Source organism: Cladophialophora carrionii, assembly GCF_000365165.1.
Source record: "Cladophialophora carrionii CBS 160.54 unplaced genomic scaffold supercont1.3, whole genome shotgun sequence".
In the NCBI taxonomy this organism is placed as follows: Eukaryota; Fungi; Ascomycota; class Eurotiomycetes; order Chaetothyriales; family Herpotrichiellaceae; genus Cladophialophora; species Cladophialophora carrionii.
This window is the reverse complement of record NW_008481828.1, coordinates 2,492,803-2,519,057: the sequence shown is the minus strand read 5'-3', so window position 1 is coordinate 2,519,057 and position 26,255 is coordinate 2,492,803. Positions and strand designations below refer to the sequence as shown.

Below are 26,255 nucleotides of genomic sequence, written 5' to 3'. Positions count from 1 at the left end.
GCAACGCAAAGATGCAACGAACAGATGAGATTCCTGGCGGCACTAGAATTGCTTCACGCCCCCAGTTGTAGTGAACCGAATGCTAGTGCGGGCATGGTTGTCCCCAGAGAATCAGCAGATAATGCGGCGCGTCGCACATGGTGAAGCCGACGCTTTGTGGCCGAGAATTAGAGTTGTGGCCGAGGCGAGGTCTGGATGCGCAGCGAGGTGAGGCGAGTCTCAAAACGGACATGTACAGCGAGGCCTGCAGCGAGGTCGGAGGATCCAACATCCACGACGGGCAGACGGCGCGGAGGGGAATGAAGGACGGCGTCACAGGCATCATCGGTGCAGTGGCAGACCGCAAGCTCTGGCAGAATTGCAGGCCACCAGGGCCACTGCAGCGTCATCCAAGCCGTAGAGGCCCGCGGCCAACCAACCACTTAGCTAGCTCTTGCTACCCTGGCTCGAATTTTGGCTCAAGGAACAAAATCTTTGGGAAGGCGATCTGATAGTTCTCGCCCGGGCCATCGTTAGCCTAGCACTTCCATCTGATAATATTCCTCCCGCTCAATCGCCTGCGCCTCTACCACGTCCTGATCCACAGAAGCGTCTTGCTCTTTTTTCGTGCGAGGCTTCGCTGAAGTCACCTGCTGCACCTCCCGGGCAAGTCACCTTACACCAAGTGCAAGCGACGGCCGAGACATATCAATCTGCAATCGTGGCGACGTCAGCCAAATTCCCGGCGGCATTGACCGCAGAGAATATGCCAGCGTTGAATAGCCCGGATGCAGTACCTGGTGAAGAATTCGAGTAAGTTTGCCTCGGGCAGCGAGGTTCCGGAACGCATCGTGGGAATTGACCAAGTCGCAGCTATGAAGCCCTCCCACCGAACTATGGACTCGGACACAATATGTTGGCCGGCGCTTTCGCAGGCATTGCAGTACGGGCCCGATCACGAGTTACCATGGCAGAGAGGCTGACAGGAATCTTAGGAGCACACGGTGATGTATCCAGTGGACTTGATGAAGGTACGTCTCCAGCTTGGTGCAATGGCTTAGGAAGTGGCTAACCTGGGCTTCTTCCCACAGACACGAATGCAAATCATAAATCCTTCGGCCGGCGGTCTATATACGGGATTATCCCATGCAGTCTCGACGATATACCGAATAGAAGGCCTGCGGACATTATGGCGCGGTGTGACCAGCGTCATCGTGGGCGCAGGTGCGTTTTGCCGCTCGGAGACTGGGAATACAGAGACAACTCTAATATTTCATTACAGGCCCTGCTCATGCTGTATACTTTGGCACTTACGAGTTTGTGAAGGAGGCGGCTGGCGGAAACAAAGCAGATGGCAAACATCATCCTCTCGCAGCTGGTATGGAAGCCATCGATTTGCAAGATCCTGCTGGAGTGGGACGAAGGCGCTAATTGAGACGACAGCTGCGAGTGGTGCATGCGCAACAATCGCGAGTGATGCGCTCATGAACCCTTTTGACGGTGCGCATCTTTTCCTCCTCGATTTCAAGAGATGGTGCTGACGGCGTCTTTGCAGTCATCAAGCAACGCATGCAGGTGCACGGCTCGACTTACAGATCCATAACCCAATGCGCCCGCTCGGTCTGGCGCGCCGAAGGTCTATCCGCATTCTACGTATCCTATCCAACGACACTGTGTATGACGGTCCCCTTCACGGCGACACAGTTCATGGCCTACGAGTCGTTGTCGAAAATCATGAATCCGCGGAAAGAATATGACCCGATTACACATTGCGTGGCTGGTGGCTTGGCCGGAGCATTTGCCGCGGGCATCACCACGCCGCTGGACGTGATCAAGACACTCTTACAGACGAGAGGACTCAGCCAACGAGACGATATTCGCAACGTACGAGGCTTGTTCCACGCTGCTGCGATTGTCAAGAACGAGTTTGGCTGGAGTGGTTTCATGAGGGGTTGGCGGCCCAGAATCATCACGACCATGCCAAGCACCGCCATCTGCTGGTAGGCCTTGTTTCGCGGATGTCACCGCCGCGGCAGCTAATATTGTGTTATAGGTCGTCATACGAAATGGCAAAGGCATACTTCAAGAGAACGCTTCGAGAAGAGCAGGCTCTCAGTGCGAACAAGTTATGATTCAGCAACCGGCCAAGCTGATCGCGTTGTCTCGTCGACGGCCGGAGATTCCGGGGCCGCCATCAGCGAGGGGTTCAGGTCGGCAGAAGGAGGGACTTCCCGGCATGGATGGCTCCGTATTCGGATTATACGCGAAGAAAGATACCCAGTTGAAGGTGCTTTTGGGGGGACGGCCCACCCGGCATTGCACTTATCTCTCCATTCTAGGAGCATGAATGCATGCTATCCACCTAGCAGGGCGCAGGCGCGATTTTCATATGCCTGGCCAGGCATGGGAATGCGGGCAAAAAGGCGTTGTGGCAATGAGCGGCTCCCGACAGTTCGTTCCATGTCGGTGGACCAGGTCAGAGTCTGGGTGAGACTTCTGGATAATACTGTACATTTACCAAAAGTGGGCTGCAATGAGCGACTTGATCATTTTCCTCGGCTTTCTCCCAAAGGAAATAGACCGGCTCATCAGCAATGAAGATGAATATATGGTAGCCGGATGCTTGTTTGGTACTCCGTGCCTGTGCTTACCTGGCGGGTCTCTGATGTTTTCGAGCGTGACGAGGGCCACTGGCCCCTCTGTTTACTTTTGGAAGTCATCCTCCTAGGAGAGATACTGGCATACAGTACCGTCACTGGGACAAGACCACTCATGAGCACCGGGCATCTTAAAGCTCGCGTGATGGCTGGCCAAACGCTCGTCCCTTAGTCTTGGTCTGGCAGGTCCGGTGACGTATGCGCGGGCATCGTGTGTGCGCAGCGGACTGCGGGCAACGGACAGCGGGACTGGTTCCTACGGCATCGCATATGGTGACTGCCTGCTTCATATTGCCTTTCCGCCTCCACAAGGGTCAATTGATGCGAGGCTCAGCCTCCGTCCTACAGTGAACTCAAGCAATCTAGCAGATCTCACTCTTTCCGTCTCTCATTTTTGTATGCGACCTCTCTGAGCATGTCCAAGTCGATTCAGCAGGCAAGATGTTTCGGAGCAAGCCTTCCTCGTCCATGCAAAAGACCTACGATGAGGCCTATCTTCAATGCTCTACCGCCATATTCTTCGAAGGCCAGGTAAAGATCCTCCCGCTGGGCATGCGCGATCGGTCTGTGACTCACTCTCTTCTCTAGGGCAACGAGGCAGAGGCTCTGCGCTCATGGAAGTCGGCACTAGACCAGATCAACTATTACAAGGCCTATAATCTCTCCTCGAATTACTCGCCCAAGTCGGAGACCGAGCGCGCGCTTTACGACTCTCTCAAAGAGCTGGAGATGCAATGCAAGGAACGGGTGGACCTGCTCGAAACCCTGAAGCGAAGCCGGATGGACGTCGGGGTTGAACAGCGAAAGGAAGAGAAGTTCGAGCACAGAAACGGCAACAGCACAGGGAGCGGCCACGGGAGTGGAAATGGTGGAGGCAAACGACTCCAAAAGACCAAAGCAAACCCTTCACCTGCGACTACGCCCAAGCCTGAGCAGCACGGATCGTGGCTGGGGGGAGAGACCGTACCGCCCATGCATATGTCCGAACTACCCAATGCCACCCCGGCTTTACCTCCACGACCACCGCTAGGAGTTAGTCGAAGCAGCGAGCATGCCGTGACCGACAGCTCTTCTCCAATATCTAGAGTGCGCTCGTCACCTCTGGGAATTCCGCCAACGTTGCCCGTGCCCTCTACGAAGGCTTCGAGAAGCCCCAGCCCCGATCACGGAAGGAAACCCATGCGAACCACGTTACGGCCCGAAAAACGAGGTTTCATGAAATATCGGTCGACCTCGAGTCGTGATAAACGAGCGGAAACCATGAAAGCTGCGGGATTGGCGTGGGACTCTCAACCGCGGAAGAATTCTTATCCTCAACGACCGGAATCAGATCCTACCATCGAAGCAAGATTGAGTGCGACAGCGGCACGCCGAAGTATCGACCAAGAAGCAACAGCTCGATATGAAGAACAGCGCAAGTCTAACGCTTCATCCCTACTTAGTGTGCCTGACTACACCCAACAACTAGGATACCGTGACGTTTCGAGCTCGACAACCGTCCCGGCACCTTCCATCATCAACAGGTCGATGGAGAGCCTGAAGTTGACTTCAGAATCTGCACCAAGTCTCATTGACTTGGACTCAGAACCTGAGAGAGCACCGCCTCCACCGCCCCAACATGCCCCACCTCTAAGCCCGCCAGTTGCCAAAGCAAGGACAGGATCTCCAGCGTCTCTACCCAAAGCCCCAGAAATTACGTATCGCCGGGAATATCCTCCGAAGGTACACAATGTCCCGCAACCGCTTGCGAGGAACATACTTGAAAAGGCCTACCCGAGGCCTGCGACCACCGGCGGCTCGTCTCATATCAGTCGGAAACCGGTCGGTGCCGCAGGCACAGCGCTGGACACGAGAGGACGCTCTCCACCGACACGGGATGTGCACTCCGACACCGAAGATGAAACACCGAAGCGGAATCCGGACAGGCCCAGACGACCCAAAGGGGCCAGAGCACCGAGCGCAAATACCATCACTCCACCATCCACGGACGGCGAGTTGCCAGAAGACGATGACGGGCTATCCGCGCAGGAGAAAAGAATGAAGGAACTCCTCAAGAACCTACCCAAAGGACTGGACGAAAACGCTGCTAAACAGATTCTCAATGAGATTGTGGTGAAAGGCGATGAAGTACACTGGGATGATGTCGCTGGGCTGTCGGCAGCCAAGAAGGCCTTGAAGGAGGCCGTGGTATACCCCTTTCTGAGACCCGATCTGTTTATGGGCTTACGAGAACCTGCTCGCGGCATGCTCCTGTTCGGACCGCCCGGGACAGGTAAAACGATGCTCGCAAGGGCCGTTGCCACGGAAAGCAAGAGCACATTCTTCGCCATCAGCGCTAGTAGCCTGACTAGTAAATGGCACGGCGAGTCGGAGAAATTGGTGCGAGCGTTATTTGCGCTGGCGAAGGCACTTGCGCCGAGCATCATCTTTGTGGACGAGATTGATTCCTTGCTCAGCGCGAGGAGTGGGTCGAGCGAGCATGAAGCCTCCCGGCGAAGCAAGACGGAGTTTCTGATTCAATGGTCTGACTTGCAGAGAGCAGCGGCGGGGAAAGACACAACGGTTGGGGATGCGAGCCGGGTTTTGGTGCTCGCGGCAACAAATTGCCCGTGGGATATTGACGATGCGGCACGAAGGCGGTTTGTTAGACGGCAGTACATCCCGTTACCAGAGGCAGAGACCAGAGATACCCAGATCCGGACGTTGCTCGGGCATCAGAAACACGACTTGAGCGAGGAGGATATCAGGAGGTTGGTGGAATTGACAGAGGGTGAGTACTCTGCTGATGCCCAGTCGACGCGACAGCGCTAACCAAGAGGAATAGGATACTCAGGCTCAGACATTACAGCACTGGCGAAAGATGCTGCAATGGGACCTTTGCGACACCTTGGCGAAGCCCTTTTGTACACGCCCAAGGAGCAGATTCGACCAATTCAGATGGTTGACTTCGAGGCAAGTCTAGAGAGCATTCGGCCAAGCGTTAGCAAGAAGGGACTCGAGGAGTTTGAGAAGTGGGCGAAAGATTTTGGCGAGAGGGGAGGTTGATGTGTGGACATATCCAAGCGGGTGGAGAACCGACATCCTTTGCGGCGTCTACGACCTTGGCTACGAGACAGAGGTGGGAGGGCTTTATATTACGAGCTGATGACTGCAATGCGGCTCGGCCTCTTGAGCTCCCGCTACCGGAACAGATTATTGCACAGTGTCGACGAGCATCAGCTGGGTCAGGACAGTGCGAGGAATGGGTGGCGCGGCGTTCAAGGCCAGGCTGATGACACTGACGAGGCTCTGCGGAGAAGTCCGTCAGGATCGGAAGTCAAACGCTAGACTCGGTACGGCTAGACTATGAAGCCAACATCGACACTGATAACAGGCAGCGTCAATCTTCATTTCTCCTTGTTGAGTCTGGTGAGGTGGTGTCTCAGTAACGCTTCAGCGTAGGGTACATCTTTCTGCAGAGTGCTTGATTCGAAGAGACTATTGTAAGAGACTCACTCCAGCGCAAATCTGAGCCGGTGGTGTTCAGCGAACTTGGCGGAGTACCAAAAGTCTTCCTCACGCTCGGCGTCCGAGAGACTCGACATGTAACCAGCTACGGTCTGATGTTGCTCGCTGAGAATGCCCAGTGTAGCTGTCACGATGTCGAATGAGTCGTCTGCTGGCCGTCATGGGCGGATCGGAGCCTGACCCTCAACCCTTTTTATCCCGAATCACACATTAGTCCAAGTCACGGGCTTACCCAGCTTTCACTCGCTTGTGATGGACAAACTGCTGCGGGATCAGCCTGATGACAGGCGGACTGAACCATTTAGGAGCTTTCCGAGGTGTGAAAGTCGACCTCGTGTGGGTGACCAAGCTGGAAAGATGAAGGTGAGGGAAGGCACTTGACCACTTCACCACTTCACCACTGAGCACACGGCCATCAACAGTAGCTGCGTACAGCCATATCCTCCCTCGTCACGGTCCGGCAGTTCACGCGCTCTAATGTCACTGGCAGCGGATTTGCCAAGGCGAGAAGATGATATCTGCGCACGCGCTGACCGCGACTACAAATTCTGCCGCCGTCGCCTCGGAATCCGACCTACATTCCTGAGCCCGTCCTGACAACAACCTCAACATTGGTGCAACCCTTCGACACGCCCACAAAACACCACGACGCTGCTTCGCGACCGTATTGGTGAGTAACAACATTTCCTTCGTCGCACCTTGCCGTGTGAATTTTTTGCGCATCGATCTTGCCCTTGCGCGCAGTCCGCAGCTGCGACGCAAAAAAGCCTGCTTTCAGCGTCGCCTGGGGACACACCTGAAGGTCGTGTGCATTCTTGACTGTCCCAGAAGCGGCCGCTGGCAAGACAGGCCAGAATCAGTTCTCTACTGTCTGTGCTTTGTCTTCTGGCTGGGTGCGCAACAAAGAGGGCGCGGGTGACTTGGGCTGGCTACATAGGCGATTGGGCGACAGTGCTTGGGTCACCAAGGCATTGACTGGCAATTTCCTTGTTCTCTCTATACAAGACTGGCTATACGCCCCGCAAACGGCACTCGATCGTTGGCGGACCTCGCAGGCTATCTTGCCTTGAGCCACCTTTTTCACTTCTTGCAAAACCGCAGGCCGGTGGACTGATCAGCTTACTTCGTCTGTCGTTCGAGAATATAGGTCCTGCCGCTCATTCCGCTGCTATCAGCACACCACATTCACTGCATCAGTCGCCATGAAAGCCACTCTCTTGAGTGTCGCCGCTGTGTGCGCGCCAGTCGTGTTGGCTGTTCCGCATGGTAAGTCTCCAGATCGACATGCGGCGCGCAGACACTTACTTGTATCAGGAGATAATCACCGTCACCAACACGCCGCACGCCGTGTCGAGACTGAATACTCGACCGTCACCGACGTTGTTACCGTTACCGCCAACAATGCTGTCGTCTGGGTCGATCAGTTCAACAATGTCCTCTCGACCGAGTACCACGGCCACCCAACACCCACCACTCTTCCCTCAAGCTCCGAAACCATCTCTTTGGCTGTCACCCCTACACTCGCTGCGAATGCTGCCTTCGCTTCCGAACTCGAGGCTTCCATGGAGACGCTTGAAAGTTCTGCTGCTCCTACAACTTCCATCCCAGACAGTGTATTCTCGGTCTATCTCGCACCAGCAGAGGCCACCAACTCCCCCGTTCCTCTGACTACTGACGACCCTGACGCTGCTACTGCCGCTCCCACCTCAGCCGAGCCCAGCGTGGCCGCAGCCCCCGACGATAGAATTGCAAACAAAGGCATGCACGGCGGCCATGGCGGAGCCAGTTCTGACACCAGTGCAGCCGGTGGTGGCTTTGGTATCGACTTCGAACTCATTGGTTCCAATGGCTGCAAGCCTCAGGCCCAGTTGAACTCTGAATTCGGCTTCCTCTCTACCCAAGGGTTTTCGAAGATCCGCTTCTACGATATCGGCTGTGACCTTAGTGTGGCCACCGCTGCTGCCGCCGCCGCGGGCTTCTCGGTCACTCTCGGTCTCAACGGTATCGGTAACGTTAATGGTGATCTGTCAATCCTCATCGGCATGATCAAAGGAAATTGGGGCCCCATCGATACCGTGGTCATTGGCAACGAAGTCATCAATCAAGGCGGTAACCCCGGTCAAATCGCTGATGCGATCAACAGTGGCCGCGCTCAACTGCAGGCTGCCGGGTACACCAAGAACGTGGTCGCGGTTGACACTTTCATGGCGCACACTGCCCATCCTCAGATCTGCCAGGCATCCGACTACTGTGCTGTCAACGCCCACGCTTTCTTCGATGCCAACACCGCCGCTGCAAACGCCGGCACCTTCGTTAAGAACATCATCGGCAATATCCAGACGAACGGAAAAGCCATTATTGTCACGGAATCTGGCTGGCCGTACGAGGGAGGCGCCAATGGTCTAGCGATCCCCTCGCCTGAGAATCAACAGGCTGCCGTTGCCAGTCTCAAGGCCGCTTTCGCTGGAAACCCTGGAGGCTTGTTCCTCTTCCAGGCGTACGATGCGAGTTACAAGCCTGCTGGAGCTTTCGGTGTCGAGCCACATTTCGGCATCTACGGCCATTAGGTCGATGCTCGGCCCTGGTCCGAACTGATCTCCGCAGATCGTGGTTTGTTCAAGAGTACACAACACCGCCGGGTGCACAGCATGACGAAGTGATGGCAAGAGCCCGCATACATTTCGGCGTCGGAACGACCAATCGCAGTCAGAAACACTCAAGCAGAGCCTTTCACGTTGTCTACCATGGGCGTCTATCAGCGATGGCGTTCTGGCGTCGGGGGTCACAGAGCTTCAGAGCATGCGTTCAGCCCGACATTTTCCTTTTCAGTTTTTCATCTTCGACAAGATACCCAAGCACAGTTTTTCCATTCCCAACTTCACCCCCTGTGAGGTCCATGAACCTGGTCAGATCGGTACTGTTAGCAAGAGATATCAGGATTCCAGTGTCGGTACCTGATGTCCTCCTTGCCTGGACCGGGTCTGTAGGGTTCAGCAGGACCACCGCCTCGATCTTTTCAGGATATGCAAGGGGTACCGAGGCGTGCAGGTCATCATGGCCAGCCAGCCGCAGGATATCAGAGAGCTTTGGCTATTGAATGCTTCTTACTTTCCAGACCCAGCCAACAGTGCCCTCTCAGAGCATGGGTAGTAGATAGCATTTCAACCATTCAACACATACAAGTCCTTCCCTTTTACTTTGCTTTTGATACTGCCTGGTTGAGTGAGTCGCTAGTGTGTTCGGACTTTTAAGAGTCAGGAAAGACAATCTCTTGCCACCGAGGTGACGATTAGCTGAGCCACCCTTGAACATCTCAGATCTACAGGATCGACATGAGGATGTAAATCAATAAGACGAGGGCCGTTTCCAGCCTTCACTCCAAGCAGAGGAAGTAAATCAATGAGACGATCGGGAGCCCGTTTTCCCAGTCCTCGCTCCAAAACAGAAACGGCACCGACGCATTGTCCCAACACGCGCGTGTCTCGGTCACCCGCTCCGTCTGTAGTCGTAACTCGCACACGGTATACAGTACGGATTACACAGTACGGAGAACACGTCCGTCTAGATATATGTACCTACATACTCGAGTCTCCCTGGCCCACACCGGCTTCATTTCTTCCTTTCTGCTTTCTGCGGACACCCACATGAGAGAACCTCCCCCGGAAGACAAGGACTCGGAATTGGTAGAGGCCCAACAATATCAGGGGACAGTTCGAGCACGCGTACGAGTACGAGTACGAGCAGACGAGTAGGTAGGGCTGGTTGATTGATTGACTGACTGTGTTTGGCTTTATTGGAAGGGGACGAGGCTTACGAGTACGAGGTGTACGGGGACGTACGGGGTCTGTGACAGGGGTCGGTTGGTTTGGTTGATTTTTTGTCCATGAGGTGCGGAGTACGGTGTGTTCAATTTTCATAATCACTTCTATATTCATGTTCATGCTCATTTCACTTCCATATCAATGTCTGTGTCCTGTTCATGTGTTCATGTCCCTGTTCATATACCTCCTCTTGTGTCCTCGTCCTCGTCCTCGCACTCGCACTCAGACTCAGGTATCGTACCCAGGTGTTCTATCCATCCACCCCAGCCACTCACTCATCCATTGATTCACTTCATCCCCTTCACTCTGCGTCTTGCCTTGATCGACAGTGTCTCCTCTCCTCTCGCCTCGTCGAATGTCTATTTCCCCATACAGGTACTTTATCTATCCTTTGAAAGTCGTCAAATGAAAACGTAGCGTAAACTACTCAATGCAATGAATAAGCGGCGGGCCGCTCTCTGTCGCCCACTCGGAAAGTTGCTAGCCCGTTTTACACCATGCTCAAGGAGTTCGAGGATACTTGTCTTCTGTACATTGCTGTATTGGCTCTGTAGAGCAGCGGGGGACCACATGGCGAATCCCATAAAGACGACTTCTGGGATAAAGAGAGTAAACAGGCAGCTAAGGACGGTACTTAGAAGTCCATCCATCCATCCATCCATCCATACATACATACATACATACGTACATACATACATACGTACATACATACATACATACATACATATTTAGTGGTATTTATTGTCTCGCGCGTGTCTCTTTCATAGTCAATCAATTACTCGGGTTTTAACTGTTTAACAACGCCCGGCCTTTTCCATTCCTGGCTCATCTGTTCAGTCCCGTACAGTAACGTGTACTCCGTATGGTTCTTGTGAATCTGCTGTACATACCACATATCTCTTGGTCCACCGTGCCAACTGAAGAGTAGGCCGGCCTCTAGACATGCATCTTAAGATCAGGCTGGCTCGATTGCTCGATTGCTCGATTGCTCGATTGCTCGATTGCTCGATTGCTCGACTGCTCGACTACCTGCTCGCTTACTTGATTGCTCGCTCGCTCGCTCGCCTCTTTTCTAGTCATCAATGCTAGATACTCGACGGTGCATCGGCCTTGTCAAGCTCGTCATCATCTGTCTGATCTGTCTCTTCTTCCACTTCTTCATCCGTTAGGAACGGACTCCTTTCCATCTCGAACTGTGGCCCCGGGACACCCCGTGAGGGCTCCTGCGCCGGCGGGGTAAGAACCATCCTAGGCATCTGCATTTCAGTTTGAGGATGCTCCACCGCTTTCTCGACGCTAGGTATGCCAACAACTGTGGGTATGGTCTGCGATATAATTGGCGTGATTGACTCGGAAGGGGTGGCACTGTCTTCCCCCGTTGCGCCAGAAGAGAGAGTTCGCGATTGTGCCAAATATGATGGCGACGGCGAGAGCATTTGGTTTGTGACTGCGTCGTGGAAGGGTTGGTCAAGTTCTTCTTGGGAATGCGCGCGGGACATGGCTAGCTTTTCGGCGTGTACTGGCGGATGGGCAATGTTTTCGTGGCCGGCCTCTTCGATTACATCTTCTTCCAAGGGTGCTAATGCGGGTTTATTTCCAGCATCGGCCTCGTCTGGCGACTTCTCTTCGAGCTCGAATTGCTCCATTGTCTCCTGGATCTTTTCGAGCGCTCCAACTTGGGCCTTTTCCAGAGCCTCGCTAACAGGCATCTTTGCCCGGCTCTCAAGTGTCGACGCGGAGTCTGACTCTGAAGGACTTAATATCTGGTCCACCGGTGAAAATGGACTGTCCTCGGGTATTTTCTTGCCCGATGTTGTTGTCGTGATTATAGAGGGGAGATTTACGCTGAATCTCCCAGGTTCTCGTGTGCTGTCACCACTACCTTCCCTTCCCTTTCTCCGTCTCGCTTTCGGGGCAGGTGGAGGTTTCTTGCTGAAAGGCAGGCCCCTGTGATGAGTCGGGATCGGCGGTGGTGGCTTCTCCTTTTCTTTGACCTTTTCCTTGTCTGCAACATCAGCTAGGGGCTTGCCGTGACGGTGGTGATGGTGGTGGAACGGTATAGGAGGATGGTGGTGATGATGACGAGGCGGGTTTTGGGGACTGTCATCAGCCTCAGGCTTCGTTGTTGCCTGTCCATTTTCAGTTTTCGTGGTCGCCGGTTCGTTCCCAGGTCTCGTTGTGACCGGTTCGTTCTCTAGTATTTCGGCGGTCGCAATTTCCGTGTCACTCTCCATTCTCTGGGCCTTCATCCTCATCACGCCAGACCGTCTCGCCTGAGGCGGCGGAGGCTTCTCCTTCTTCTGCATTATCGCCGCGCGCAAGTTGTTTTTCAGACTTGGATTCCTGCTTGGGGTAATGACTCCTGGCTTCTCCGTCTGCGCTGCGACTGCCATCATGCTCAAACTCGACTGCCTCGCACCTTCGAGTTGAGGCGTCAGATACTGACCAATGGTCAGGATGGAATTTTTCGTGGAGTTTCGCTTCTTGAGTTTCCGGGGCGCTGGGAGAGCTGGCGGAACAGCCTTCGTCGGAGAGGTCGGTGACGACGCGTCGGATGCCACATCGTCTGTAGGCGATTCTGCTTGCATCGGCGGTTCCGTCGCCGGGTCCGTCAGCCAACTCACACCTTCACATCGCTTGACAAGGCGTTTCGTCGTCTCATCTACGTCGTCAAAATGACCCCAGTGATGGAGACCCTCTTGAGTGCCATTTTGATCTGTGACATGGCCGCCACCCAGCACGAGCAACAATTTCCGAATCTCGTCCCTCTTGTAGTGTGGAGGGTGCTGGAGCTGGGTATGTTCGAGCAGCGGGTACAGGACTCGAAGGTATGTATGACGCAGAGATGAAGCCTCTTCGGGCAGATCCAGCAGATTCCGAATCAAGATATCGACCAGGACACGCAGGTCGTTCGTGTAGAAGTATTCATATGTAGGCGGCGTGGTGAAAAGGAGGTAGAGCAGCTTTAGAGTCAAGAGCTGCAGAGACGTTTCGTCTGGGCAGGTCAGAAAAATCGTACGTCAATAAGACCACGGGTGCCATACCTTCACGATTTAGCAATAGGATGATGTTCTCGCCAAAGGTCTTGTAGGCACTGCCGTGAGCAGAAAGCACCTTGATCACTTTATTTGTCAGGGGAGCCGGAGCTTGACCACTGACCGGGTCGTGGGCGGCGACCATGAACTGTTCATTGAGAACTAGCTGCGGAACTTGTTAGGTCGGATGCGCTCGGTGTTGAGGAACAGCCTACCAGAACGCGAATGGTGGGATAATGGTAGGGGTCATCGACGTCGTCCGAGACCTGCTCGATGATCTCAAACAACATCTTGACAAATTCATCATGGACGCGGGCTGTTCCACAGGAGGTAGTCACATCAGCCAGTGTTCGCTCGTCTGAGCTGATCACGTACCCAAGTCGTCGGTCTTGATCCTCTGGATGCGCGACATGTCATAAAGCAGCTCCATGAGGAGTCTGTGTATTCCTTCGTGGCCATGTTGTTTCGGACTCGAGATCAGATCAATCAGTCGCGGGAACGCGCCCTCGTCGTTCAACAGCTGGTAGGTTGCCTCGTTCGCACGAGCATGAGCAATCAAAAACGACGTTGCAGCCAGCACCACGTTCGGCTCGTCATCCTGAGTAAATTGTGTGTGAGTCCAGCACATGGAAATCCTAGCTCTTATTTCGACGCACCTCGATCAGACAATGAACGAACTGGCGGCAGACGTAGTCGGCATGGGCAGCGAACAGCGGCGACTCTTGGAGCTTCAAGGCGCATCGGCCGAGATCATAGTCGGAAGGCAGGAAGCGTCCTATGGCATCGGCCAAAGTCAGCGCAGCGGTGGTCTGGCGGTGGAACTACTCACCGCGACAAGAGCCGATCAGGTCTATGTAGGATCGCAAAGTGTCGTCGATGCTGTCATGCGTGTCACATTGCTTTGAGACTGTCTCCTCGAGAACTGCAGGGCGGAGATATTAGCCCTGACCGAGGCCTGGGAAGATGTCTGTCCCTACCGATCCAGAACTGTTGTTCGTCCTCGAAGTCTGAAGTAACCTCGTGTTCCATGCTATGAATCGCTTCATGTCGTCGAGTCGCTCAGAGGTCACAAGCGGATCAGACGCTCTCCTTGAACCCAGAAGAGGCGCAGTGGTGCACGGACATTCAGCGATAATTGCCACGCCAGCATCACGAGAGCGAGCGTGAACTCAGAGTGTCGCAGCTGTCATGGGAAGTGTGGAGTGAACGGGCTTCCAAGTTCGGGGATGGGGCCGTCGCTGATGACGCCGTGGTTGCAGCTGGAAAGCCCGGATCAGCGTGACACCTGCGGTACGAGGTACGCGAGAATGCACGTGGTGGTGACGGCCACCGTGCCATGGTTACAGCCTGTCAAGGGCCGTCTCCGCTACGGCTTGTTTGACGCTGGTGGAGCTTGATGTCTACAGAGTTGGCGACGCCGGCCCACTTGTATACGAGGATAATGTTAAGGGCAGTGAACTAGGTGTGTGGAATCAGTCATCGTCCATGCAGACACTAATCTATGATGCTGTACAGATGAGCCGTCGTCGTCTCTCGAGACTCTGGCTAGACAGGCCCCGTTTACACCGGCTTCGGCCGTCGGAATGGATGTGCCTCTGTATTCCTGGTATCTCAGGTCAGTAGGTTGCTGCAGGGCCATATATCAAGCAGTCACTTACAAAACATAATCATCCAAATTGATCAAGTCCGGCTCGCTAAAAAGCAGATAATAATACTTCAACGTCTCGGCGAGCCAGAACGACTCCATTGTGTCTTGCTGCTCTTGGAGGAGGCTGGTCACGTCCTTGATGCCAGCATTGGCAATCTCCGTCTTGGTGGCCCTGTCGACTGCCTCGAACATGGCCCAGCCTTTGTCTCGCCACGTCTCGTCGCCGGTGAGTCGGTACATGATGAACACCGACTCGATGGCTTCAGGGCGGAGTCGGTAATCTCTCGCCTGGATCTTGGTATATCCAGGTGGTAATCGCTGCTCTTGAATCTTGGCCGCTACGTACTTTTCGTGAGACAAGGGGACCGTGGGCACGAAGAGGCCTGGCTTCAGACTGTTCGTGCCAGTGTCGGCATCATCTGCCACGCGTGGGTGTGTTGCGGAGTCTTCTTCCATATCCGTGAGGCTGTCTCGCCTCTTCAAACGGCGGCCCGTCAGGACAGAATAAGGGACAGCCTGCTCTTCTTCGTCAACCACATCGACGTCAGCCAGAGTCTCCTTGTATAGCCTCTGCTGCATGGCATTGTATGTCTCCGCCGCTTGCATTCTCTCCTCACGCCGTGGGTCTAGGGCCTCATGCCATTTGGCTTCGTCCCAACGACAGGAAGTGCGACTATCGCAAGGCACAAGCTCGAACTCCTCTGGCATGACACCTGCAGGCGTAGACCCATACGCCCAAACGCATCCGTCAGTAAGCCTTTCCGCGATAGCGATGTCAGACGGCAAATCGAACAACCGAGAGCCAAGCGCAAACATGCCTCCGGCATAGCAGCCGAGATGCGTGCCCTCGTAGAAGGTCTCCTTTCTCTTCTTCGGATCCTTGTGCCCGGGCGAGATGTTCTTCTTTGCCAAAAAGAGTATGTCATGGTTCTGCTTCGTCATGGGCCGAAATAGCAGTTCCTCCCGGACAACCTTCATCGAGTCGAGGTACATGGTCCTGTATTGAGGATTAAGCCCGCCGAGCAGTGCATATTCCTTCGGAAAGTATTCGTAAGTCGAGTCGGCCATTGAGCCAATGCCATAGGTATGGGTCTTCGCCTGCGGCTCGGTGCTTAATCCTTGGGGCTCACAATCGACGTCGTCAAACTCGTCCTCGGTCCATTGCGGTTTGACCGCAGGTTTCTTCCCGGTCTCCCCTGCCTTGTTCTGCAAAGGTTGTTCCCGCGGTGGCGAAGAGGACAGCTGCTGTCTCTTGTTTAACCGGCTCACGCCGTGATCTTCGCGGGAGGGTCGGAACTCCGCCGCAGGGAAGTTTTCCGAAGACGAGTCATCATTTTCCCGGATCAACTCTTCAGGAGCAACAGACTCCGGCATTACCACAGCTGCTGAGTCGGAGACGAGCTCGCCGTCTTCGGGCTTTTGAGGCCTTTTGCAGCCGGACGCATCCAGTCTCAGCGGCCAAAGACCCGGATAAGACGTCTTCATCTGCCAATCCTCGAGAGCATTGGTAACGCGTGCGACTGCATCGTAGTACTTCGGTTCCCTCGTAATCTGCGCCAAGCGAGTGAACTCCACCGAAAGGGAGCCTATCTCGGCCAGGACCGAGTGCGGACTGGCCCGATGCGGTTGCGACGCATAGGATGGAGCCCACTTGTAGAAGACGGCGGGCATTCGATTCGGGGTGTCAAAGGCGCCCATCAGGATGTCTGCCAGATCGACAGCCTTGTCCAGCAGGGCTGGGTACCTCCCAGAGCTCAGGTCGTATGCTGCGATCAGTCCGCCGAGATAACGAATCACCGTCTCAAAGAGGGGAATGTCCTTGCGCGCCGAGGTCTTGAAATCGATTTTGCTCACTTCCTCCACAGCCTCTGCAAACTCGTCGTAAAGCCCCATGATCCACAGAGAGTCGAGCGAGTCCACCAGAGTGGCTCCCCACCCATTGAACGGATCACCCACGTCCTTGGAGAGGGGCTTGAGCTCATCGTGCGGGAGTGAATAGTTCTTGTAGCCGAACCAAGCATGCTTGAAAGCCTCACGGATGACCGTCTGCTTCCGTGTCCGATCCCGCTTCGTTGTAGACGTCTCCTTCGCAAAGTCGTACTGTACCCGGGGTAGCGCTTTCGGCTCGCCCGTTGGCAAGAGTATCAAGCTATGCGACGGGATCGGAAAATGCTCCTGTTGTTGCTCCCAGTGCACTGTTTCCTCTTCCGGAGGCTGCGGCCTGACCCTGGCCTGACCTGCATCATGTGAACCGAGTTCATCGAGACCCGTTTGCGTTGTGAGCAACTCTTCCTCAGAGACAGCCCGCGCTGGATCCTGCACGTACGTAGAGGGCGAGGCGGTATCTCGAGCAGGCGAAGGCGAAGGAGCAGAGCCCCGAACGTCGTTGGGTGGTAGGGCAGGATGCGGCGGCTGGACTGGCTGATCCGCAGGCTCTTCTCGGGGAGGCACTGGGACACCAAAAGGTTGCGTCGGTAAATCTGCAGTCAGTTTCCCAGCGTGATGTGATCCCAATCCCACAAGAGCCTCGAAGGATGAGCTATCCCAGGCATCTGTCCTAGTCAGGTGGTACACCAGGACAACCGCGCAGAGCGCCACCACCAGAAACAACCGGTAGCGGCGGAGGCGCATCATCTTGCCCTGCTGCTTCGGCAGTCGCGAATCAGAGTCCAGCTACCAGACAACACAGCCTGCATTTGCCGGACAAGATGGAGCCGGACAATGTCGGTGCAGGACGAGGGGGCCGTGTCAACAGCAGTGTACCATCTAGTCAGCGATCGGGGTTGTACGACTGCCACCGACGCAACTGTCTCTGCAGGCAGAGGCTGGTACGAGAGCGGAGCGTTGAATGGCAAAAACGACAGCCACGACCCGGTCATCAACGACTCGATGTTGAACAGAGGTGGCCCCTGTGCTCTGACATGAGCATCCTCCAGCTTGCGGGTCGCAGTCTGATGGATTTCAGGAAGAATACGAGGTACGAGTGACGCAGAGCCGCCAATCACCGTGACGGTCGCCCCGCTTGCGGCTCATCCGCGACACTACTCCGTACTCCGGACGCGGGACTGTGCCCGGCGGATGTCTCGAGTGGCAAGTGCTTGGCTTATATGCAGCATTTGGCACCGGAGCATTGTCGAATGCACGGACTCGAGGAAGTGGGACACGACACAGCAGAGGCTTAAGTGTAACTCGTATGGTATCATTGTCCGTAGATCATTATCATCTCCAGCACGGAACATCCGCTTGCGCACTCCGGGCGACTTAACGAGGCCAGCCACCCGTTGTCCGTGCCAACGTAGTCGTACTGGTCATGCCTGGAGTAAGACTGTAGCCTTCTTCAGCCTCTGCTCTAACTCGACGTGGAACGTCTCGTGCCGACCCAGATGTTGAAACCCAAAGATGGGTTTCTTTTTCAGAAATTCCCCCACTACGGTTGTGAAGACGCCCACCTCTTGGATGAGACTGCCGGCCAACTCCTGATCAACCGCGGCGCTGCTCTGCGGGACCGGAGTGTCAAAAAAGCCGGGCATGCCTTCAAAGTGCACTTGTTCGTAGAAAAATTGCGACTCGTCCAGGCGCCCTTGGCATAACCTTTCACATAGCCGGACCAGATGGTTGATGATGCTCGACAGCAACAGATGGCACGTGTAGTCCGTCTGGATCGACTTGCTGCGTAGTAGTCGACGCACCGCGGCGTTGCTCTTCCTCAGCAGCTCAAGTTGCATTTCCCGCGGCTGCATGTCATCCGTAGAGTGCCTTTTCAGGTGAGCCAATAGCTTGATGCATACCGTCTCCTCGTCTTCAAAAGCCATGTCGGCCACGCGAGACGAGGTCCCACGATTCGGCGGGTGCAGTTTCGAGGGATCAACAGGGCATGGTGATTGTCTGGAAATGGGGCGGGCTTCTAATTGAGCGGGCGAGAGATATCGCGGGAACTGTGGAGGACTGAGGCTCGGGGTCGGCAGGCCGGTGTTGCTGAAGAAGCTGAGATCACTGGCCATTGAGTAGCTCCGGTTGCCTGCCATGTCCAGGGCACTCAGAGACTCGGTGGTTTCCTCGAAATTGAGCAAGCTTTGGTCACCTCCGACGAGATACGAAGACCAAGTGGGAGCGGTGCACTGTCTTTTGCCGGACTCATCCGAAGTATGGGTGGTGGCCGGCGAGGGAATAGACTGTATAGGGATGGAATTGTGGACGATCCAGGACTGCGAGTTGATCGTGCCGATTGAGTCGTCCAGAGGCCGCTTCCTTCGCTTGCCTACCACTTTGCCGACTCTGGACTCGCTGTAGACGCAAGACAACTTCTTTTCACAGCATCTGCGACATCCTTCTTTATTCCCGTCGCATCGAACCTGTTCCGATTAAAATCAGCAGGGGTCCAAGACGCAATGAAGGGCATGCATGTTACCTTTGCCGAGAAACAGTGGTTGCAAGCCGCCCGCAGTTTGATAGGTTTCGGCTCCGTCTTGGAAACAGTGGTTGCGGGTTTCGTAGCGGGTGACGAAGTAGAGGTGCCATGAGTCGCACAGGCGGTCGATGTAGACGATGTAGATGGCGCCGAGGATGCCATTGATGCCGTCGTCGTCGCCCTTGCACCTGTCAGTTCAAGATGTCTGAGACCAGGAATGCGATATACATACCCAGACTCGACGATCATGCTGGAGATTCTGCAGGGGTATGCAGAATAGAGAAGCCTAGGCTAGTGTAGATCTGCAGATTTGCGCGGGAGAGCGTCCCAGCTCCGAGTCAACAGCCCAAGCACGACGATCCTAGACCGTGAATACGAGGCCCCAGGGGTTGACAACGAGAGCACAGACAGATGTGTGTCCGACAGGGTTGGTACTCTGGCTGTCTATATCAAGGTCAGAACAAGGCTCTGGTGTGAGGACGCAGCAGACGAACACGAATGGAATTGGGCCGGTTTATCATCTCACTTGCGTCGCTGCGCGGGTCGAGCGTTGGGGTCGAGATAGGAGCAGCCTCGAGGCTAGAGGTGATCTAGTGCCGCCAGTGGGCGTGCATCCATTCGCCGCGTGGGATACGAAGGCGAGATGGGAAGGCATTTCGGGAGAATGGCAGTGAGACTGTTTGTGCCACGATGCTCGTTCCTTCATGCTGTGGTAGTCAGCACCAGTGCAAGCAAACGCTTTGGGAGCAGGGGAGGTACCGCATGCAGAACAGGGAGACGGTTTGAAAGGGGCGGATGCAAGGATCAGGGATCTATGGCCCCTAGCGTTGCTGTGCTAGCTTTGGGATCTGGGCTCATCAGCGCCACGAACAGCGCCTCGAGGCACAGGTGGGAGCGGTAAAGGGATAGACTGGGTTTCTTCGTACTGTGGGGTCCGCCTTCAGAATGTCGGAAATGTCAAAGGTGACAAATTGTGACCCGTTCATCCTTTACCATGTCAGACGGTAGTATTTTGGTTACCCGCATCAGATTGCTGCCCGAGGTGTCGCTGAGCTTGGCGGCTGAGTGTGAGAATGGTCAACGACTTCAGGTACGAGTATACGTCCTTATGCGAGCGGCAGAGCTGAAGGTGCACGGTCTGCAGACAGCCAGTCCGAGGAGATGTGTTCCGGGTACTCGTATTCACGATCGATATTGGGCGAACCCTCCGCGCCTGCTCAAGTAACGACTAATTGACAGTCGCTCAAGTCCCAAAGATAGACCAATCGGCGGTTTACTACGAGACAGACATGTAGTGTAGAGGTCGATCACAAGGTCCTTCCATACGGTGGACACAACTACCTGCGTGTGAATGTGTGTCCCCAACGGGAGCAGTGATATTCTGGTTCGGCGATAGTGATAACCATCACACTCAACATGACACTGGCTTCATCGTCATCAATCCTTCCCGTTAGGTTCTTGTGGTCATCAGCTACAATCAAGATCCGGCATTTCGATTTCAAATTTCCTCTGAACATATACACATCATGCGCTGGTCGGATGAAAGCTGTTCCCTAATCTAGGGACGCTATTGTCTGGAGGACATTGCTGGGCCGTCACAACAGGAGTGGCAGGCCTTGGATCAGCTTCAATAATTTTTCAGCAAGCAAATCCGGCCGATGCAACCGCGAAGCATTGTTAAAATGGCGATAGCAAATGGTAGCGAGGCCAAGCTCACATCAGGCAGGAGCAGTTGAAAGGTCACAAGAGGGACGAGGGCTGCAACTCGCTTATTAACGCTGCAAACTGATGGAGGGGCATGAGGGACACTAGCTGATTGGCGCTAAATTCCGCGAACATGCTTTCACTTCTTCTTCATTTCAAGTTCATTGATGATGCTGCACGGCCAGAGGCACGCAATAGACATGTGGCAAGATTGAATGTGCACATTCTACGAACTCGCCATTGGTAATAACTGTCAGCGTCTGCTTCATCACTATGTTCAAGGTTGCGTATTATAGCCTCGAGTAGTATCCATCAGAGTTACAATATTTGATGCAGGTCAACACGAGGTGCATTGGACTTCGTACGTATCAGCCTCGTAGATCACTGCCTCGTAGCGGCGATGTGATTGACATGCCATGTCGCTGATCCAACCACGGACATCATAGTAGTTGTTGTTACGAGGCAATCCCACTCACTTGGGAGTCTGAGGTTTCGTGCGCAACAGCGTGTCTACAGAGTATGTACAAGGAGACATCACGTCCTTTGCGGCACGGTATAGATTCCGAGCCAGACTCGTACGGCCGAAGTGGGAAGCGCGCAATCTCGGAATTCGGACAATCACCTCCACATCCATCAACCGTGGCGGCGTGTGCTAGCCTGCATTTGCCCGCCACACTCGATTTGTCTGAAAGGAGCCGCCGCAGATTCCTCTTTCGGGACGACTTTCCAAAGAAAGTACTCGTACTGGTAGACGAGCCTGCCTCTCCGTACGACGATCACTTCGCCAACAAGGTTCTTGATCCACGTGGAAGATCTAAACCCCGTCGGATTTCGGGATGTCCTCATTCGAGTGGGTGGCCAGAGTGGCATAAGAATTTCACCACCTGGCTCAATGATACCTACCAGCCCCGCGCAGTGAACGAATGGTTTGATGTGCAACTTATACTGAGAAGGTCAGTAGGTGGTGAGGCCAGTACACTATGCACGTACAGGGACGGGTAATCATAGTCCCACCAGCCGTGATGCAAAGAAGGTTCCATCATCGCCCTGAATACGGAGGCATCTGACATTCGAACAATTCTTGTGACTGACGGACACGATTTTCGTAGACGAGCGTCAAGACAGGCAAGGCGGGTTGGGTTCTCAGGCTCATGCTCCCTTCCCGCCCGCTTGGCTGGGCTCCCTCGCACAAGTAAGCTTTGCGTTCTCAGCCGCACGTTGCTGGTCGCCAAAAGACGGTGGCTCCAGAAGCGAAGCAGCCTGCTGGTCGCCCAAGGCCATTGCGGCTAGGCTGGTTGCTTACCTGATAATCACCCCAGCTCCCCTATTTATAAAACCGTCGTACACAGGACTACCTCGTACCGTTCGGCGTCTGAACACGCCACCGAATCCCGTGACAATATGATACCCGCCGCCTGCGACCCAGGTCGGCGGTCGGCCTAGCTCGGGGGCTCCATTGACCCTTAGCAGAACGAAAACTACATGGCTAACTTTCGGTAACGTGGTAACAGCAACCGACGAGGCAATTGCAAACGACCCGTTCCAGCTGCCAAGTCGCTTCGAGGAGAAGTACAACCACAGTACGACCCTTCTAGACCTCGTGTGCCTCTTGTTGATGTTCAGCGAGGCTCGTACGTCACACTCGCACCGCATTAGTGATAGCATTGGCAACCCAGCGGGCACGTCTGGACGAGATTAGGGACGTCCGTGACCATGCGCGCAGAATGCGTTCGACACGGAGCTACCAGAAAGTTTCGTCCTGCCGGGCTTATGGGAGACTGGCTCAGGAGCCGAGCAAAGAAGTGATGCAACACTACGGAGTACCTGCCGCAACCTTCGTCGTTACGGCAAGATTGCTCAGTTGCTCGTCCCAGCTCGCTTACAACGTTCAGAGCTTCTCCACGCGCTCAGCAACTTGGCACAGGACTGCCGCAGTGCTGTTTCCGAGGACATGAATCAGCTCACCCTAATCTACCTCCGACCCTGGAGCTCGAGCGCATCTCAATAAAGAACGGATGACCAACACAGGTTTGCGGTGGGACAGACCAATGGCAGTGCCGCCCTTGTACTGGCCCTGGATTGCGTGCAATTCCTGTTGACGGTGCATCCCGCTGATCGCCGGTCTCACCATGGCCAAGAAATGCTCTTACCAATTACGTGCAGCTGAATTCTTACCGAAACGGCACCATGATGCTCAACACAGGGATCTATGGTGACCACTGAGCTCGTAACATTATTCGACGACTGTCCTAGTTCCAGCCTTGCCGTGTGGACGCCATCGAAGGAGCTATGCATACATGGCCGGCTTAGTCAATACCCAGTGCGCACCATGTAGACGAAAGTACCACAGTTACCAACAACCACCTTTGTTGAGACCCATACAACAAGTATCCATCGTGCCGCCAAACGAAGTCAGGCAGTCAGCAGAAGCAGGATCATCACGGCGAAGCAGTCATAGCGCCCCTGTCGAACGTGTAGTCTGTTTTACGAGCCAAGGCTCTGCGCAAAGGAGAAACAGTCAAGCCAACACTGCAAGTGCCCTCGCCACTCCGAGCATAGAACAATACCTTGGCCATTCGGAGGAGAAGTCACCAACAGGATACTACGAAGCTGACGTTCTGCTCCAGATGGCCTACCGAGCAAGTGGCGGAGCAGGGCGTAAAATGCACATCATTATACAATCCCCACAGGTGTTGATCCTACCGTCCTGCATACCATACCCTGTGCACAACATCCTCGTACTCTTACGCTGTGTACAGATACCCCGGTACAACGGTCTTCCTTTGCCACGCCGCTGGTCTACGGAATATCGCGGTTGGAACGGCACGTCGATGTCTCCACAATGCTGACTTGGTGCTGACTGAATATCCACGTCAAACCCGTTTCACCGCAAAGAATCAAGCTTCGTCTGTGGAGCCTCGCGCTTGGGCTCTATATAAGAGCTAGTCGGCCCTCTACCACATAGGGCAAAATTGCCTGGTTTGTTCTTCCGGCCTAACAATCCTGCCACATTACAGATTTCCCACAGCGGTATTGGGCCGAGTAGCGACAACTTCCCCTCTGTCCTCAGGTCGCCGCATGGTCGGAGAGTCATTGGTTTCACCGCATGAACTAGCCCCGAGACTTGAAGGGCGCCATAAGGTGGGAATGATTCCAAAAATTTCCTTTACGCAACTTCTCTTCATCTCGAAGACTTGTGGCCCACTTGGATGACCAGCACCTGACTCGCACTCAAGGCGGCACACTTGTCTAGCTAAGATCGACGTCGCCCCCATCTGCAACTACTCACGATACACGGCATCCAGCCAGCTAGGAACGGACCCCATCAGCTTGATGCTGAGGCTCAACGTGGCCACCAAGCGACGGACGATATCCAAGACAATTTCGGTATCAGGAGACGTGGACAAACCGTTTCGAGCTAGTCAATGTGGCGAACGCGTCGTCCACTGCCTATAATGGTCTTTCAGAGGCCTTAGAGTATAGTTTCCAACAACGATGGCGCGATGTCCGTAAAGCTCTCAGGTCGAGTTTCTGACAAGGTAGCAATCATACCGTGATGGGGCCAGGGTTTGTGATAGGTCCAGGATGACCGTCAAGACAACCGAGAACCAATGGGCAGGACGGGTGAGGCTCAACTAAGTGCAGGAGTTCTCGCGGCTCTCGACCCTGAGGTGCGCCAGATCGGACAACAACTTACTCTGTCGGGAAAAGGACGCAGCCATGAATTGCAACAGAGTCCCTGGAGTCTCAGACGGACTATCGAGAAGGGCAGAGATTGCAGCTGGGTAGTCTGAACATAGCGGCTGCTTACGAGTGCAGCGATGGATCTTCAGCGCTATGAGCTTCCGTGAGGGATATCCTCGTAGCAGGTGGCGATGATGGATTGGAGCTGTACGACCGACCAACCAACCGAACAGAACCGCTGGGAAACCTGCTTCCATTCATGGGAGGGGCGCGACTTCGTCTACGTTGCGGTCTACTTGTCGCTTCACGGGGATGAAGCCAGCCACAACAGTTGACCATACGGAGCAGCCTTGTATTTCTCTCTTGGTCGTGGAGTGAGCGATGGGCAGATCGCCGATAATCTCGCTACTGGAGGCGATTCTGGAAGACGAACGACTACGCAGCTTCACAACCACGCAGGGCAAATTTCAGTCGCCCCCAACCCAGGCCTTTTGCTGGGGACATGGTCGAGACCGTGCTGCGTGTTGAGAACCAGCGATATGGTCAGTTACCGAAAGCCGTGACAGCCGTCTGAGCGGGCAGCCGACTGAGCGGATCGGCATACACCTCCCAGCCAGATATGGATTGTCCCATCGGTGAAATGGACTTCGTGTGAGCTGCTCGACTTGACTTGCCCCTGCTCTTTTAGTCCTCGAACTTCACGGACGCTGTTGTGGATGAAGTGCATCTTCACCATTCAATCCCTTGAACTTACACAGCCGTTGCCATGACTCTCCTTCCAACAACATCTTCTCGACTACCTGTCGACGAACGAATCAATGAGGAGGAGGCGCAACGGAGAACGCAAGACAGGCATCTTAAGATGAATCGATCGATTCATGACTAGTGGATTGTGCATCACAATGGTCGTATCCCGCGCTCACCTTCACAGCCCCCTTGATATTCGGACAAGGGAAAAGGATCATGGCGAAGAAGATGAGGTAGGTCCCAGAGCGCTGCGCGAGACATACGCTCCACAGGACATGCAGATATCTGGCTGATGTCGCTATGCACTGCACCCGTGCGACAGGCAGCGTGGACGATCTGATCTACCAGCACAGCATCTATCAGCCGTGACGCGGGCCTCTATCGAAGTATCCTGGGTGATCCGCCCCACTGTACAGACTAGGCAGGACTTGACTGGAGAGATGGCGGGAGCGCTGCTTGATTCATTGCCGTCCGCCTGCTTTACCAACCACGGTACGGAGCAAATATGCACAGGATGGCGGCGAGCCATGCTTGCGCCGCCAATGCATTGAACCCTCCATCACCCTCCGTGTCTGCACCATCCTCAGCGTCAACACTGGATCTGTCTGCTTCCGTCCTATCCCGCTCCTCCTCGTGACTCGTCTAGACTGACCCATACTTTTGTAAGACTCCCATCTCCCCAGCCATCCCGCGCAGAACGACCGTACCCTCCACCATCTCAGCCGGGTCTCACAACAAATAGGCGTCCTCCGTGCTGCAAGTACCCAGTGGAGCATTAACCTCCACACCAGCCACAGACAGATACGTGAGAGGGCGCATTGGCGTTGTTGAAGTTCTCGTCCGGTATAAAAGAATGGGGACGTTGTCGAGACGAGAGAGGAGAGGTTACATACACGAACTTGGGGGGTACGGAGTATAGCATCTCGACATGTAGACCGAACCAACGAACGACACCCCAAGGTCTACGTCCACCCTTGTGGCTAGTCATGTTATGGCTCACCAACCGACGGAGAGGGTCTTGGGAATCCATTTCCAGCAGACATGCAATCCTTCAGGTTCCTGTAC

General features: G+C 54.6%; 6 protein-coding genes across 6 annotated transcripts; 3 read left to right on the top strand and 3 right to left on the bottom strand.

Moving 5' to 3' along the window:
- Window positions 1-745: 745 nt before the first annotated feature.
- G647_04322 (uncharacterized protein) lies at window positions 746-2,111 on the top strand (the record flags this gene model as incomplete). Its single annotated transcript, XM_008728666.1, has 8 exons — window positions 746-792; window positions 853-922; window positions 975-1,010; window positions 1,071-1,203; window positions 1,262-1,357; window positions 1,423-1,479; window positions 1,535-1,979; window positions 2,033-2,111. The coding sequence occupies 8 exons, from the start codon at window positions 746-748 to the stop codon at window positions 2,109-2,111; spliced, it is 963 nt and encodes a 320-aa protein (XP_008726888.1).
- Window positions 2,112-3,077: 966 nt separating this feature from the next.
- Window positions 3,078-5,681, top strand: G647_04321 (uncharacterized protein; the record flags this gene model as incomplete). The annotated part of the gene is made up of 3 exons (XM_008728665.1): window positions 3,078-3,167; window positions 3,225-5,406; window positions 5,461-5,681. 3 exons carry the CDS (start codon window positions 3,078-3,080, stop codon window positions 5,679-5,681), a joined length of 2,493 nt encoding a protein of 830 aa, XP_008726887.1.
- Window positions 5,682-7,345: 1,664 nt separating this feature from the next.
- On the top strand, window positions 7,346-8,710 carry G647_04320 (uncharacterized protein; the record flags this gene model as incomplete). The annotated part of the gene is made up of 2 exons (XM_008728664.1): window positions 7,346-7,409; window positions 7,458-8,710. The coding sequence occupies 2 exons, from the start codon at window positions 7,346-7,348 to the stop codon at window positions 8,708-8,710; spliced, it is 1,317 nt and encodes a 438-aa protein (XP_008726886.1).
- A 2,339-nt stretch (window positions 8,711-11,049) lies between these two features.
- On the bottom strand, window positions 11,050-14,028 carry G647_04319 (uncharacterized protein; the record flags this gene model as incomplete). Its single annotated transcript, XM_008728663.1, has 7 exons — window positions 11,050-12,959; window positions 13,009-13,165; window positions 13,215-13,315; window positions 13,375-13,597; window positions 13,656-13,774; window positions 13,829-13,921; window positions 13,977-14,028. 7 exons carry the CDS (start codon window positions 14,026-14,028, stop codon window positions 11,050-11,052), a joined length of 2,655 nt encoding a protein of 884 aa, XP_008726885.1.
- A 625-nt stretch (window positions 14,029-14,653) lies between these two features.
- Window positions 14,654-17,281, bottom strand: G647_04318 (uncharacterized protein; the record flags this gene model as incomplete). The annotated part of the gene is made up of 1 exon (XM_008728662.1): window positions 14,654-17,281. The coding sequence occupies one exon, from the start codon at window positions 17,279-17,281 to the stop codon at window positions 14,654-14,656; it is 2,628 nt and encodes an 875-aa protein (XP_008726884.1).
- A 674-nt stretch (window positions 17,282-17,955) lies between these two features.
- On the bottom strand, window positions 17,956-19,304 carry G647_04317 (uncharacterized protein; the record flags this gene model as incomplete). Its single annotated transcript, XM_008728661.1, has 3 exons — window positions 17,956-18,999; window positions 19,056-19,236; window positions 19,288-19,304. The coding sequence occupies 3 exons, from the start codon at window positions 19,302-19,304 to the stop codon at window positions 17,956-17,958; spliced, it is 1,242 nt and encodes a 413-aa protein (XP_008726883.1).
- Window positions 19,305-26,255: the final 6,951 nt, after the last annotated feature.